This window comes from Leucoraja erinacea, chromosome 1 (genome assembly GCF_028641065.1).
Source record: "Leucoraja erinacea ecotype New England chromosome 1, Leri_hhj_1, whole genome shotgun sequence".
NCBI classification, from domain to species: domain Eukaryota; kingdom Metazoa; phylum Chordata; class Chondrichthyes; order Rajiformes; family Rajidae; genus Leucoraja; species Leucoraja erinaceus.
The window spans coordinates 20,407,516-20,425,163 of record NC_073377.1 but is presented as its reverse complement, the minus strand read 5'-3'; the positions used below and the strand labels follow the sequence as shown (position 1 = coordinate 20,425,163).

The 17,648-nt window shown below is 42.7% G+C and overlaps 1 protein-coding gene across 1 annotated transcript in view; it reads right to left on the bottom strand.

Annotated features, from left to right (window-relative positions):
- Window positions 1–17,648, bottom strand: part of dcc (DCC netrin 1 receptor) — a 1,174,821-nt gene that overhangs the window by 223,695 nt on the left and 933,478 nt on the right. The window contains 1 exon segment of the mRNA XM_055661435.1: window positions 14,324–14,462. Within this exon segment, the coding sequence (XP_055517410.1) occupies window positions 14,324–14,462 (139 nt within the window).

The window sequence follows — 17,648 nt, the reverse complement described above, 5'->3', positions numbered from 1 at the left end:
GTCAGTGACTAGTGGAGTGCCTCAGGGATCTGTGTTGGGTCCACTGTTGTTTGTCATATACATCAATGATCTGGATGATGGTGTGGTAAATTGGATTAGTAGGTATGCAGATGATACTAAGATAGGTGGTGTTGTGGATAATGAAGTAGATTTTCAAAGTCTACAGAGAGATTTAGGCCATTTGGAAGAGTGGGCTGAAAGATGGCAGATGGAGTTTAATGTTGATAAGTGTGAGGTGCTACATCTTGGCAGGACAACTCAAAATAGGACGTACATGGTAAATTGTAGCGAATTGAGGAATGTAGTTGAACAGAGGGATCTAGGAATAACTGTGCATAGTTCCCTGAAGGCGGAATCTCATGTAGATAGGGTGGTAAAGAAAGCTTTTGGTGTGCTGGCCTTTATAAATCAGAGCATTCAGTATAGAAGTTGGGATGTAATGTTAAAATTGTACAAGGGATTGGTGAGGCCAATTCTGGTGTATGGTGTACAATTTTGGTCGCCAAATTATAGGAAAGATGTTAACAAAATAGAGGGCGTACAGCAGAGATTTACTAGAATGTTGCCTGGGTTTTAGCACCTAAGTTACAGAGAAAGGTTGAACAAGTTAGGTCTTTATTCTTTGGAGCACAGAAGGTTAAGGGTGGACTTGATAGAGGTCTTTAAAATTATGAGAGGGATAGACAGAGTTGAGGTGGGTAAGCTTTTTCCTTTGAGAGTAGGGAAGATTCAAACAAGAGGACAAATTTGAGAATTAAGGGACAAATGTTTAGGGGTAACATGAGGGGGAACTTCTTTACTCAGAGAGTGGTAGCTGTGTGGAATGAGCTTCCAGTGGAAGTGGTGGAGGCATGTTCGATTTTATCATTTGAAAATAAATTGGATAGGTATATGGACAGGAAAGGAATGGAGCGTTATGGTCTGAGTGCAGGTAGATGGGACTGGGTGAGAGTAAGTGTTTCACAGAGGAAGAGGACTTAACTTTCTGGTGCCTTTCCCCACAGTGGAAATTTTTGATTCTGCTGTGGGGGGACGTTTGTGTTGAACTCTATAATGTGTTGTGTCCATTTTTTATTTTTTTTCTAACCTTTTTCTACGGTTTGTATGGAAACTTATTATCTATTTTATGTAAAGCACTTTGGTGTCAATGCGAGTTGACAAAACGTGCTATATAAATAAAAATGACTTACTTACATTCTCTTCTCATTTAATCGTCTGTAGGAAAGAATTGAGTTGTGCAGTTGAGATTTTGCAACACTGAATCAATGGGCCACATTAAAGAAACTTCTGCAGCAATATTTAAATAAGTAGGTGAAGGAAAAATGACCCATGATTTCAAATAGGAGACTGACCCGATATTGAATGTTAATAACACTGGATTTTTTTTAAGCAAAATAACAAATGAATTAAAACTAAATGGACTGAATAAGGTTGGTGGCAAAAATAAGCCGAGTGCAGATAGTGGAGGGAAAAAAAATCAAACAAATGTGGTTTGATATGAATCCTAAATATTACGGAAGTTAAATCTAAAAAGCAGACAGCTGTCTATAAGCTGATAATCAAAAGCAAATAAAGAATTCTAATACATTAAAATTCAGAGCTGGATACGTTTTCAGAAAGCCAGAAAAGGGTGGCTTTATTCGTCAAAAATGTTAAGAATCTAATGAGTCACTCATTTTTTGTTTCTCATCTTCTGCCTCATTGTTCTGCACAACGTTTCCAAGGTTTAGGAGGGCTTTGGTTAGTCAACCAACATTCTTAATCTAAGCATTAAACAAAAGGTAGTGGTGATATTATGAATCCTCACTAATTCCTCTGTCATAGAAGTTCCTGAGGAACACTACATCAATGCAGCATAGAAATATTGATGTAGGGCGCAATAATAAAACAAATTACATTATGCTTGATCAAAAGAGTTCACTTTAAGGCAAGAGCGGAACTCACTATCAAAACATGGAGCGGACGGGGGACACAATATTTTGGCAGCCACGCGCGCATGCGCACACTCCCACACATGGGCGAGGCTTCGGAGGCTCAATCCAGCGCTAAAAGCGGAGATTTTAAAATCGGGATCACAAAAACTTGGGGGGGATGTCCCCCACCTCTCAAAACATGGGGGGGACATGTCCCCTCTGGCCCCCCCGGGTTTTCCGCCCCTGCTTTAAGGAGCATCTTAAAGTCAGTCATACAGCCCTTCGACCCAACACCGACCAACATTTGCCTTCCACACTCTCAGCCATGATCATATTGAATGGCGGTGCAGGCTCGAAGGGCCGAATGACCTACTCCTTCACCTATTTTCTATGTTTCTATGTTTCTATTCCCACCTGCCTGTGTTTGGCCCATATCCCTCTAAAATTGTCCTATCCATGTACCTGTCCAAAAGTTTCCTAAATGTTGTGATAGTACTTGCCTCAGTCTCTTGGGCCTCAGAGAATTGTACAGTGGGAAGAGATTACATATAGAAAGGACACAGATGGATTTGAAGCAAGGGGCAAGGATATTAAAACTGTGGTATTACAACACCAGGAACCAATAAAGGCCATTAAGGGCAAGGATATTGGGTAGAGTAGACTTAATGGGCTTTAATGTACCGAATGGGCCCTTGATGGGCCAAATGGCCTAATTCTACTATCCCTTATGATCTTAGGACCTTAAAAGACATATAATTTGCAGTCATTAAACATACTGATGAGAATGTTTAATGAATAAGGACTATATATATATATGTTTAAAGGACTATATATATACTCCAGCTTCAGGTTTCTGGGGGTCAACATCTCCGATGACCTCTCTTGGACCCACAATACCTCAACACTGGCCAGCCTTCTTCCTGAGGAGACTAAAGAAGGTCCATCTGTCTCCTCAGATTCTGGTGAACTTCTACCGCTGCACCATCGAGAGCATCCTTACCAACTGTATCACAGTATGGTATGGCAACTGCTCTGTCTCTGACTGGAAAGCACTGCAGAGGTTGGTGAAAATTGCCCAACGCATCACCGGTTCCTCACTCCGCTCCATTGAGTCTTCTCAGGAAGTAGAGGCGCTGATGTGCTTTCTTTATGATTGCATCAGTGTGCCGGGACCAGGAAAGATCTCCGGAAATATGCACGCCCAGGAATTTGAAGTTCTTGACCCTTTCCGCCATTCCGTTGATATAAACGGGACTGTGGGTCCCTATCCTACCCCTTCCAAAGTCCACAATCAGTTCCTTGGTTTTGCTGGTGTTGAGAGTCAGGTTATTGTGCTGGCACCATTTGGTCAATCGGTCGATCTCTCTTCTATACTCTGACTCGCCACCAGCAGTGATTTGTCCCACAACAATGGTGTTGTCGGTGAACTTGATGATGGAGTTCGCACTATGTCTGCTACGCAGTCAAGAGTATAGAGCATAGTGAGTACAGCAGGAGGCTGAGCACACAGCCTTGAGGTGCTCTCGTGCTGATTGTTATTGAGGGTGACACATTTCCACCAATACGGACAGACAGGTAGAGAGTCGTTGACAAGGAATCCCAAGATCTGGGAACTTGGCAAATGATGGCATATCCACTCACGTTAGACAGTATTTTAGGATGACCAAGATGTCAGGTACATTTAGCAATTAATGGTAGAATATGTGGTAGATGTACGAGAGGAATTGAGTGACTAAGGAGAGATTGGAAAATGAGTCTGAACTCAAGCAGAACATCATTCACCTTTATGTTTGATTAACGCGCATGAACTAGACCGGAGCACAAAGAAAGAGAACAACAACATATTAGGAGTGATGTGTGCAGTTCAGATTGCAGAGGGTGCAGAAGAGATTTACGAGAATGCTGCTTGGATTAGCGAGTAGTTGAACAAATTGGGATTGTTTTCTCTTGAATGCTGGAAGTTGAGGGGAGGCTTGATATAAAATGAGAGGCAAAGATAAGGCAGGCAATCGAGATCTCCTCACCAGGTTGGAAATGTCAAAGGCTAACAGGCATACCTTTCAAGTGAAGGGGCAAGTTTTAAAGATGTGCCAGGAACGCGCTGCCAGGGGTGGTGATGGTGGCAGATATGATAGACAATAGACACAAGTTGTAGGAGTAGGGCCATTTGGCCCATCGAGTCAGCACCGCATTCACAGTGACAGACAATAGACAATAGGTGTAGGAGAAGGCCATTTGGCCCTGCGAACCAGCACCGCCATTCAATGTGATCATGGCTGATCATCCACAATCTGTACCCTGTTCCACGTTGAACATGGCTGATCATCCACAATATCCCTATATACCCTAACTCCACTATTTTTAAGAGCTCTATCTAATTCCCTCTTAAAAACTTCCAGAGAATTGGCCTTGACTGCCTTCTGAGGCAGAGAATTCTACAGATTCACAACCCTCTGTGTGAAAAAGTTTTCCTCATCTCCGTTCTAAATGGCTTACCCTTTAATCTTAAACTGTGGCCCCTGGTTCTGGACTCTCCTAACATCTGGAACATGTTTCCTGCCTCTAGTGTGTCCAAACACTTAATAATCTATATGTTTGAATAAGATACCCTCTCATCCGAAATTCCAGAGTATACAAGCCCAGCTGCTCCATTCTATCAACATATGACAGCCCCGCCATCCTGGGAATTAACCTGGTGAACCTACGCTGCACTACCTCAATAGCAAGAATGTCCTTCATCAAATTTGGAGACCAAAACTACACACAATATTCCAGGTGTGGTCTCACCAGGGCCCTGTACAACTGCTGAGGGACCTCTTTGCTCCTATACTCAACTCTTCTTGTTATGAAGGCCAACATCCCATTCACTTTCTTCACTGCCTGCTGTACCTGCATGCTTACTTTCAGTGACTGATGAACAAGGACCCCCCAGATCTCGTTGTATTTCCCCTTTTCCCAACTTGACACCATTCAGATAATAATCTGCCTTGATGTTTTTGCCACCAAAGTGGATAACCTCACATTTATCCACATTAAACTGCACCTGTCATGCATTTGCCCACTCAACCTACCTGTCCAAGTCACCCTGCATCCTCATAGCATCCCCCTCACAGTTCACACTGCCACCCAGCTTTGTGTCATCTGCAAATTTGCTAATGTCATTTGAATCCCTTCATCTAAATCATTGATGTACATTGTAAATAGCTGCGGTCCCAGCACCGAGCCTTGTGGTACCCCACTAGTTACTGCCTGCCATTCTGAAAGGGACCCGATAATCCATACTGTTTGTTTCCTGTCTGCCAACCAATTTTCTATCCATGTCAGCACCCTACCTCCAATACTATGTGCTCTAATTTTGCCCACTGAACTCCTATGTGGGATCTTACCAAATTATTTCTGAAAGTCCAGGTACACTACATCCACTGGCTCTGCCTTGTCCATTTCCCTAGTTACATTCTCAAAAAAATCCAGAAGATTAGTCAAGCATGATTTCCCCTTCATAAATCCATGCTGACTCGGATCGATCCTGTTACTGCTATCCAAATGTGCCACTATTTCATCTTTTATAATTCAAGATTCAAGATTCAAGATTCAATTTAATTGTCATTTGGACTCCTTGAGGTCCAAACGAAATGCCGTTTCTGCAGCCATACATTACAACCAAATAGACCCACACAACAACACAACATAATTTACATAAACATCCATCGCATCGCTGTGATGGAAGGCCAAAAAAACTTATCTCTCCACTGCACTCTCCCCCCCCCCCCCCCCCCCCATGTCAGAGTCAAAGTCAAAGCCCCCCGGCTGGCGATGGCGATTGTCCCGCGGCCATTAAAGCCATGCCGGGTGGTGCGAGGTCGCTAATGGTGCTAATGGACTCTATCATCTTCCGCACCACTTATGTCAGGCTAACTGGTCTATAATTCCCTGTTTTCTCTCTCCCGCCTTTCTTATAAAAGGGGAATAACATTAGCTATCCACAGGAACTGATCCTGAATATATAGAACATTGGAAAATAATCACCAATGCATCCACAATTTCTAGAGCCACTTCCTTAAGTACCCTGGGATGTAGACCATCAGACCATAATGGCATTTAAGAGGCTCTCAGAGAAGCACATGGATATGCAGGGAATGGAGGATATGGATCATGTGCAAAGATAAGATTGGTTTATCTTGGCACATTCATTGTGGGCCCAAGGGCCTGTTCCTGTGCTGTAATGTTCTAGATACGGTGACATGTTCCCATATTTTCTTTAATCAATATCCTAATAGATCGTTTATTTTGTTTGGTCCATACATTGAAGATATGTGATGGAGAACTACAGGATCTAGTTTATGGGGCATAATTAGGCTGGATCAATAATGTGCAAATGGTGCAGACTGCATGGGTCACCATGTTTAATTGAGAGTGAAAGTAGGGGGTGTGCAGCGTAGGTTCGCCAGGCTAATTTCCGGGATGGCGGGACTGACATATGATGAAAGAATGGATCAACTGGGCTTATATTCATTGGAATTTGGAAGGATAAGAGGGGATCTTATAGATACATATTAAATTCTCAAGGGATTGAGCAAGCTAGATGCAGTAAAAATGTTCCAGATTTTGGGGGAGTCCAGAACCAGAGGTCCGTTTAAGAATAAGGGCTAGGCCATTTAGGACTGAAATTAGGAAAAACGTTTTCACCCAGAGTTGTGAATCTGTGGAATTCTCTGCCACAGAAGGCAGTGGAGGCCAATTCACTGGATGTATTCAAGAGAGAGTTAGATATACCTCCTAGGGCTAACGGAATCAAGGGTTATGGGGGAGGGGAAGCAGGAACGGGGTAATGATTTTGGATAATCAGCCGGGATCATATTGAATGGCACTGCTGGCTCGAATGGCCTACTCATGCACTATTTTCTATGTTTCTATGTGTAGTATTTATGATGATATTGAACCTCAATATCATCATAAATTGAACCTCAATATCATCAAGACTGAAGAAGGTCCACCTGTCTCCTCAGATCCTGGTGAACTTCTACCGCTGCACCATCGAGAGCATCCTTACCAACTGCATCACAGTATGGTATGGCAAGGCAACTGCTCTGTCTCCGACCGGAAGGCATTGCAGAGGGTGGTGAAAATTGCCCAACGCATCACCGGTTCCTCGCTCCCCTCCATTGAGTCTGTCCAAAGCAAGCGTTGTCTGCGGAGGGCGCTCAGCATCGCCAAAGACTGCTCTCACACCAACCATGGACTGTTTACCCTCCTACCATCCGGGAGGCACTACAGGTCTCTCCGTTGCCGAACCAGCAGGTCGAGGAACAGTTTCTTCCCGGCGGCTGTCACTCTACTGAGCAACGTACCTCGGTGACTGACTGCCAATCACCACCCCCCCCCGGACACTTATTATTATTTATTCAAATCATTTGCTATGTCGCTCTTCCAGGGAGATGCTAAATGCATTTCGTTGTCTCTGTATTGTACACTGACAATGACAATTAAAATTGAATCTGAATCTGAATCTCAATGCACATATTAAAAGAAGAATCCCTCCAACTTCATTTGGGTACTCATGCAACTTGCTTGGATTGAAATTTGGCAGATAATTGATATAGAATTAAATGTTTCCTGCTCAGGGCTCAGTTTCTGATATCCGTACACGTTTTGCCATTTAACTCGCGTGTACCTGGTCTGTGCAGACTAGAAATGGAAGAAGCGCAACCATCATCCTCAAAGATTGAAGGTTAAATATAAAGATTCAGAGGTCAAACTTAAAAGTGTAGGAGAGTGAGAGAGCGACAATGATGCTGCCACAAAAAAGGAACTTGCATTCCATTAAATATTTTAATGACTGCAAAGCAGGTTAATCAAGAATTGCACAAATTCTTTAAGTGTGTCATATATAATGTTAGTAATGTTTTAATACTGATACAAACTGGTCTATTTTACTTCATGCATTATTATTAAAGGGAGATTTGTGCAGGAATTAATGGTTGGAAAATGGTGGATAAATTATGAAATGTCCAGTCCCGCTGAACACAGGAGAAGTTGTGCTACACAATTCGATTAAAGTGCTGTGGGATAATTAAGTGGGGAAAAGAATAAGGACCATCAAAGTCATTCAGCAACTGTGACGTCCAGGTTAATGTGAGGAGACAATATATAAAATCAAATAGCTTAACAATCAAATTAGAAAGGAGATTAGGAGCCCTGACCTAAAGCAGATGCAACTGAATTAAGTGCATTGGGGGAAGCATTCATCATGGATTATGAAAGTAGACCAGACTTTCAGTCATTCTTTTTTAGTTTTACATTGGTTTTGTTCTTCAGCCTTTTTAGTAACTATTGTAAATGTTTAGGAATTGATGGTAATCATAATGCAGCTAATTGTGGACGCAGCCCAGAACATCACACAAACCAACCTCCCTTCCATTTACTCCATTTATATCTCACACTGCCTCGGCAAGGCCAGCAGCATAATCAAGGATGAGTGGAACCCTGGCCACTCCCTCTTCTCCCCCCTCCCATCAGGCAAAAGGTATAGAAGAGCGAAAACGCACACCTCCAGATTCAGGGACAGTTGCGAACAAAATCTTCGTGCGCCAACGGCCTGTCGTGGAACTGTCGGCCAAAGTGGGACAGACCCAAGACCCTGGCGCGACGCAACGTCTCACATCCAACAGCAGCAGAAGCAGGCAAACGATCGCCGAACTCGGCCTGGGGCTCACGGCAGTTGCGGTCTGGATCCTCCCCCACTTCTACTCCCAGAACAGGCCAAGAAAATTGAAGATAGACACAAAATGCTGAAGTAACTCAGCGGGATCGGCACCATCTCTGGAGAGAAGCAATGGGTGATGTTTCGGGTTAAGACCCTTCTTTCAGACTGAAGAAGAGCCTCAACACGAAACGCCACCCATTGCTTCTCTCCAGAGATGCTGCCGGTCCCGCTGAGTTACTCCTGCATTTTGTGTCCATCTTCAAATGACGTCATGTGCTCCAGACAGCTGTGCGGGCGCATGAAATCGCGTGCGACCTTCACGGGACCGTCAGGGCTCAACGCGACCACGAGGTCGCGTATTTAGCGTGCCAAGGACATGTAATTGGGACAGGGGCTTTACCCTTTGACCATGCGAAATGTAACGGAGACATGAGGAGTTTTCTAACGTTTAAAGTGATAATCTGGAGTTTGATGAAGATTATAGTAATGAGTCGGAAGAAGTTTGGATGTACCTTATTGTATTTCATCAACAATAAATAATTTATTCATCAAAAGGCTGTGTTTTTGAAGACTTGTCTGTGAAGAAGCTCTGAAGGTCTCTGACAGCGAGTTTGCATGCGTATAAAGACATTCCCCTTAACCATGTAGTCCATTTAGCAGCTCAAGGGAGTAATCTCTTGAACGATATAAAAATGTGCGGCTACACAGAGTTCCGTGTACTGAAACTCCACCCTGACTCAATAACTTGTCTTCTGGTTAGCAGAGTCTGTATAGTGACAGTGTTAAACTCTGGATTGATTTAATAGTCTGCCTTCTGGTAGCAGAGTCTGTGAGTGTTGCATCGGGGGGCTGGATATGCAATCTGTGTGCAGGGCTCCAAGCAAAGATATTATAAACATAGTATTATAAGTGTATTATAATAAACATAATATTACATAGAGTCCAAGCAAAGATACCATAAACATTGTAAACACAAACTGTTCCCCCACAACCCTGATTGTACTGTGAGAGGCTTAACTGAAGTTGGGTCGGGTTTACTGAAATGGCGGAAGTTACGCTCCGTTGCGTACTACACATCAGTCCATTGGATTTTGCAGGAGTGGTCTATCTTGCTCCGCTCTATGATCTTTGCTATCTACCTATTCGAAGCACCTCCTGCACCTATTTTCTATGTTACCTCGTGGGAGACCCTCGGACTATCCTTTATCGGACTTTGCTGACTTTACCTTGCACTAAACGTTATTCCGTTATTATGCATCTATACACCGTAAATGTATAGATTGTAATCATGTATTGCCTTTCTGCTGACTGGATAGCACACGACAAATGCTATTCACTGTACCTCGGTACACGTGACAATAAACTAAACTGCAATTAAGTAAAGGCAATGGCCACAATGTTACCTTGACAATGCTACCAAGACTATTTTTAGGACAAGCCAAGAAAAGAAAAGAAAATGAAAGAGTTCTGCCCAATCCAGCTGGATGACAATTTAATTTGGAAACAATTGAAGGTGCTGTAGGAAAAAGATTAACATGGGTACTGACTGTAAAGGGTTAATAGTGCTGCATTGACATTTTTTCCCCCTGCATATCTTGTAGGAGTCTTAGTGGCATGTAAATCAATATTCAAAAGCTTTGAAACCCCCAGAGTCTGCTTCTTAAGACTTAAACCTTCTCCGACTTGATGATTTCCCCAAATCCCTTCTGATTTTAAGACTGCAAAGTAAACTAATCATGGGCTTGCATCCCTGCATACCTCTTGTCAGTGAAAGCGCTCCAAATGTCAGGTTTTAATAACTGCCAGCAAATCTGTGCTTTAGACTATGAATAATGGATTCCTGGAATTAATTATAGATGTGTCTGTGGTTCTACAGGGTCATATACCATGAAGATTATGGAGGATACAATTGCATTGGCAGCTGCATGCAATGTTTATCGAATGGGTGGGCTCGACAAGCAGCAAGTTCAAAGCTGGTTTCTGATGTCAACCTGGCCATTTGAAAAATCTCAGACCTAATATGTTTTCTATTTTTAAATCACAAGATAGCAAGTAAAATGCAAAAGAAGATGAGTGTTTGTTGCCACTGGGCCTGTGCTCACTGGAGTTTAGAAGAATGAGGGGGGACCTCTTTGAAACATACTGAATAGTGAACTTGGATAGAGTGGAGGTGGAGAGGATGTTTCCACTGGTGGGAGAGTCTGTCTTTGAATGAAAGGACATTCTTTTATGAAGGAGATGAGGGGAGATTTCTACAGTCAGAGGGTGGTGAATCTGTGGAATTTTTTGCCACAGAAGGCTGTGGAGGCCAAGTCAGTGGATATTTTTAAGGCAGAGATTGATAGATTAGTACATGTGTCAGAGGCTATGGGGAGAAGGGAGGAGAATGTGGTTAGGAGGGAGAGATAAATCAGCCATGATTGAATGGCAGACGAGATGGTCCCAAGGGCCAAATCCTACACCTGTCACGTGACCTTATGACCTTGTGATCTATTTTGGAGGTGCCATCCTTATGATGGCATGTCAGCCTGAAGCCCAATGTAAGCTAAGCCATTAATTTTAAGATGGGCATGGGGACTATCCCTGATTTCTCCCAGGGTGGAAATTCCAAAGACCAGAGACTCAAGGGGAGAGGAGCAAAATTTAAAGGAGATATGCAGGGCAAATTCTTCAATGAGTGGTGAATGCACTGCCAGAAGTGGAAATGGTAGCAAATACGATAATGGTATATGAGGCTATTAAATAAGCACATGGACATACAGGGAATGGAGAGATATTGAGTACGTCCAGGAGGAGATTAATTTAACTTGGTATCATGTTTGGCACGGGATTTGTGGGCGTAAGGGCCGGTCCCTGTGTTCCACTGTTCTATGTTTTATGTGTCATTGTGACCTTTGGGTCTGTGGCAGATCAGGAGAGTAGCTCCAAGCCGCTGCCAAGATGATAATGGTGGATAGATGATAAATGCTGGCCTTGCTAGCAATAGTAACATCCCTCGAAATAAATAAATGTTATGTTCATGTTAGCTGAGCCATTTCCTACATCATCGCAGCAACTACATTTTCCAAAAATATGTACTAATTGACTGTAAAACGCTTCAGGGCGTCGTGAAAGGTGAAAAGTGGAAGACCTCATCATTGGGCTCACCAACAGAGTTACAATGGAAATCTATTGCTTGATCATTATCTTTTGCTCTCCTTTCAGCCTGTTGTTATTGCATGCAGCTCTGAAATTCTGATAACAGATCTGATCCAGAATTTCCATTCTTGACAGTCATTTTTCTAATGGAGAAACATTGATTAAAACAGTTAATGTCTTTGTTTTCCACTGTGTTATTTAATGTTTTTTTTCTTAAATTTTAGGACAGGATAAAATATAAATGAGTTGGACTAATCAGAAATGAATATTGCGTGACATACAGTGCCCTCCATAATGTCTGGGACGACGACCCATCAATTATTTATTTGCCTCTGTACTCCACAATTTGAGATTTGTAATAGATAAAATCACATGTGGTTAAAGTGCACATTGTCAGATTTTATTAAAGGGCATTTTTATACATTTTGGTTTCACAATGTAGAAATTACAGCTGTGGTTATACATAGTCCCCACATTTCAGGGCACCATAATGTTTGGAACACATGGCTTCCCAGGTGTTTGTAATTGCTCAGGTGTGTTTAATGCAGGCATAAGAGAGCTCTCAGCATCTAGTCTTTCCTCCAGTCTTTCCATCACATTTGGAAACTTTTATTGCTGTTTATCAACATGAGGACCAAAGTTGTGCCAATGAAAGTCAAATAAGCCATTATGAGACAGAAATACAAATAAAACTGTTAGAGACATTAGCCAAACCTTAGGCTTACCAAAATCAACTGTTTGGAACATCATTAAGAAGAAAGAGAGCACTGATGAGCTTACTAATCGCAAAGGGACTGGCAGGCCAAGGAAAACTCCACAGCTGATGACAGAAGAATTCTCTCTAGAATACAGAAAAATCCCCAAACACCTGTCCGACAGATCAGAAACACTCTTCAGGAGTCAGGTGTGGATTTGTCAATGACCACTGTGGGGGGGGGGGGGGGGGGGGGGGGGGGGGGGTGTTATGGCTGGGGCATGTATGGCTGCTGAAGTTACTGGCTCACTTTTCTTCATTGATGATACAACTGCTGATGGTAGTAACATAATGAATTCTGAAGTGTATAGACACATCCTATCTGCTCAAGTTAAAACAAATGCCTCAAAACTCATTGGCCGGCGGTTCATTCTACAGCAACCATTCTACATGATCTCAAACATACTGCTAAAGCAACAGAGTTTGTCAAAGATAAAAAATGGTCATTTCTTAAGTGGCCAAGTCAATCACCTATTGAGCATGCTTTTTATAAGCTGAAGAGAAAACTGAAGGGGATTACCCCACAAAACAAGCATAAGCTTAAGATGGATACAATACAGGCCTGGCAGAGCATCACCAGAGAAGACACCCAATAACTGGTGATGTCCATGAATCGCAGACTTCAAGCAGTCATTGCGTGCAAAGGATGTGCAACAAAATACTAAACATGACTACTTTCATTTACATAACATTGCAGTGTTCCAAACATTATGGTGCCCTGGAGTGGGGAGACTATGTATAAACACTGCTGGAATTTCTACATGGTGAAACCAAAATGTGTAAAAATGGCCTTTATTAAAATCTGACAAAGTGCACTTTAACAACATGTGATTATTTTCTATTACAAATATCAAATTGTGGAGTACTTAGGCAAATAAATAAATGATAGGTCTTTGTCCCAAACATTATGGAGAGCACTGTATGGTGATGGAAAGAATATCACAGAAAGGTAACAATTCAGAAGGAGGCCATTTGTCACATTAAATTCACAACAGTTGTAGAAAAAACACCCAGCCGAGTCCATCCGTCCCTTGTGGGTGCAATTATAAAATAATAATATTATTATATAGTTATAATAATATTACATAATGTCAGGAATTACGTTATGGACATAGTTTTAAGATGAGAGGGGCAAAGGTGATGTGTGGGGCAATTATTTTTACAGAGTGGCTGGAACAACGCACTGCCAGGGGTGGTGGTGGAGGCAGATACGATAGTAGTATTCATATAAACGTTTCAGTAGGCACAATGATAGTCAGGAAATGGAAGGATATGTATTATGTGCAGACCGATAAGAGTCAGCATTTGTATCATGTTCAGCACACACACACACACACATAGTGGGCTGAAGTGCTTGTTTTCTGTGCCGTATTGTTCTAAAATCTATTACAGTCTCACTGCAAATAGGCAGAGATAAAAACAAACTTGTTTTATTGAGTAGAAAGAAGGAACTGCAGATGCTCGTTTACAAAAAAAATACACAGAGTGCTGGTGTAACTCAGTGGGGTAGGCAGCATCCCTGGAAAACATTTTAGTTGGATTCTCATGTTTCTTGATAGCGGTTGATTGCTAAAGGAGCACTTGGCTGTTGTTTGAACAAGGGAACTGCACCTCTCAGCTTAAACAGTGAGCACATGTTGTTTTTGCCATTGTTTTATATTTAGAAAGTCAAGATGAATTGATTTGATTCATTCCGCAGACTGGCATGTACGTTAAAATGAATGCAGGGGAAGGCAACGTAAATCATGAAGTAGATATCTGGTATAAAATAGTATCACAAAACACATCCAATTAAATCATTAACACTGTGCTTACCATCAGACAATGTGCTAACCAACACATCCTGGGTAGAGACACCTGCACCGTGTCTGTTGAAAGCCAACACTCGTAAACTGTACTTGGTGAACTTCTTCAGTCCTTCCAGTTTATAATACAAATTATCCACATCGATGCTCTGAAACAGACAACAAACATCACTTATCCAATGGACAAACACATTTGACTGAAGTCATGACAAACAAAGTGAGAGGCATCCTAACACAAACAGGATGACCTACTTTCTTCAGAACATCTTTATTTATATTTTCCACTTCTTTTTTATCAACTATATTTCCCTACTGCTTTAAGTTTCATGATCGCTCAGCTATGCGGCTGCAGGAGGCCATACAGCAAGGGTGGCACGGTGGCACAGCGGTAGGGTTGCTGCCTTACAATGCCAGAAACCCAGGTTCGATTCTGTCTGCTGGTGCTGTCTGTACGGAGTTTGTATGTTCTCCCCATGACATGCACGGGTTTTCTCCAGTGTTCCAGTTTCCACCCACACCCCATGTTTGTGGGTTACTTGGATTCTGTAAATTGTCCCAAATGTATAGGATAGTGTTATTGTGCGGTGATTGCTGGCCGGCATTGACTCATGGGCCGAAGGGCCTGCTTCTGCGCTGTATCTTTATACTAAACCAAACTAAGCAGCTGGGTGAGTGAGTGAATGGAGTGCAGCCTACAGCAGCAGCATAGGGTAGCGGTTGAAAGAGTCAATGTCATTGCAATGGGCCAGGCTGACCCAGATGGACTTCATTGATCCAATGCTGTTGGAACACTGGGTTGTAAAATGAGAAAACAAGAAATTACACATCTTCTTGGGCCACGATCGGAAGTTGCAAGATTCCACTGGAACATGGCGACTCTCTGCTTGTCATTCCTGAAGAGGATCTATTGTATTCACGTATTTAACAAGATAGCACGCAGAACAAGCATGTATCTCTGTATGTCAATAAATGAACTAACTAATTAATTAACACCAAGAACAAGATCACCTCACTTACAGAGAAGCTACACATGATAATCTCAGTGTATTTCCCAGATAGAGAGCTTTTTGAAAGCAAGCTTTGATCGATGATAAGATCTTCAGCTTTTGTTTAACGGGTCATTTTACTTCATTGGGAAAGTAAAACACAGACTTGCATTTCAAAGAAGACACAAGGAACCGCAGATTCTGCTTTACAAAATAAAGACAGCAAGTCAGCTGATCAGGCAGCACCTTCACAAAGTGTTGGAATAACTCAGCGTGCCAGGTAACATTTCCACAAAGTGCTGGAGCAATAAGATGCTGTCTGACCCGCTGAGTTGCTCCAGCATTGTCTTGCATTACATCGCATCTTGTACCTTCTCAGGACTTTCCAAATGGCCTTACAGCAGATGGAATCATTGAAAAATATAATCACTGCGGCTGCCTTTGAAAACACTTCCATCAACTTCAGCACACCAAACCCTTTCAGCGGTCAATATGATAATAATTTTTTGTGACCATATTTGTGACCATTAAGCGAATAATTGTTGCCAAGATGACAAATAAATCTCAGTTGCTTTTCTTCAATGTTGCACCTTAAGGGGCTATCCCACTTGGACGACCAAATCCGCCAGTTCTAGCGTGTTTGCCCTCGACTCATACTCGCAGCATGGTCGACACGCGATCGTAGGAGGTCTTCGTAACTCTCCTTCATGCTTGAGAGTGGTCTCCGCGAGTAAAATAAAGTCGCCACGGAAAAACATTGATACTTCTTTTACTCCTAGGTTTAGTCGTAGTAGGGCGTAGTAGGTCGGCATGTTAGTCGTAGGTAATTGAGGGTTGTCAAACGTAGTCATGGATAGTCTTCATCATAGTCAAAAGGAGGTCGAAGGGAGGTCGAAGGAGGTCCTTCACTCTCCACTATTCGGTGTCCAATTTTCTCGAAGTTAGTCGTAGCTAGTCTTAGCTACTCGAAGCTGGTCTTCAACTTAGTCGAAGGAGGTTGAAGCAGGTCTTCTACGTAGTCGAAGGAGGTCTTCATCATGTCATTCTTCAAACTCTTCTAAACTCGCCAATTAGGTCGCCCAAGTGGGACAGGCCCTTTAGGATTATTTACTTTTGTTTGAAAGACCAGGCTGGATATCAGTTTTGTGTCTGTCCTGAAACACACTGCAGAACTCCATAAGCATTGAAATGTCAGTCTCAACGTCTATATACAACTCTAGTAGGTAAAGAGTCAACCGTACAGGAGCGCACACTGACAAAGGTAATACGAGGACAAAAGTTGACACAATTCAATTCCCGCTGGGAATCTGTGGATCCCTTAATTCCATGTTTCCAAACTGTTTCCAAACTTCCATGTTTCCATTGGCGTGGAAACCCTCCAAGTCTATGCTGACCAGCAATCCCCGTACACTTGTACTCTTACACACTAGGGACAATTTACGATTATACCAAAACCAATTAACCTACAAACCTGTGCGACTTTGTAGTGTGGGAGGAAACCGTAGAACCCGGGGAAAACCCACGTGATCATGGGGAGAACGTACAAACTGCGTACCGACAGCACCTGTGGTCAGGATCAACTATACCCCTGTGCAATCACGCCACCTACTGTTCTTTCCGCAGCCTTCAATAAAAAGGTCAATCATTCTATTTCTGGTCAAAATCACCATACATACAATAAATGGGTCCTTTTGTTTCTCCCACGTGACCTCCTTCAATGTGAATCACCTGGCTCCACCCACGCACGAATGGTAGGGAAGAAATATTTTGTTTCCGCAGGGCTCCAGGATCTGTTGGACCTCCATTCTGGGAGTTCTTATTGGAAAGACATTATCCAGACAATAAATGTAGGAAGAAGGAACTGCAGATGCTGCGTTACAAAAGAAGACCCAAAGTGCTGGAGTAACTCAGCAGGTCAGCCGGCATCTCTGGCAGACATGGATAGGCGATTGAGTCTCCTGTACTGAAGGGTTCCCCAGCATTTTGTATCTTATTTTGACAATAATGCCATGAAGGGCAGCACAGTGGCACACAGGCAGAGTTGGTGCTTTACAAAGGCAGAGACCCAGGGTCAATCCTGACTACGGGTGCTGTCTGGACGGAGTTTGTACGTTCTCCCTGTGACCGCATGGGCTTTCTCTGGATCTCTGGTTTCCTCCCACACTCCAAAGACATACAGGTTTGTTGATTGATTTGCTTTGGCGAAATAGTGAATTTTCCCTTGTGCATAGGATAGTGCTCGTATATGGTCGGCGCGGATTCGATGGGCCAATGGGAATGTTTTTGTGCTATATCTTTACTACAAAGGTACACAAAAATCTGGAGAAACTCAGCGGGTGCAGCAGCATC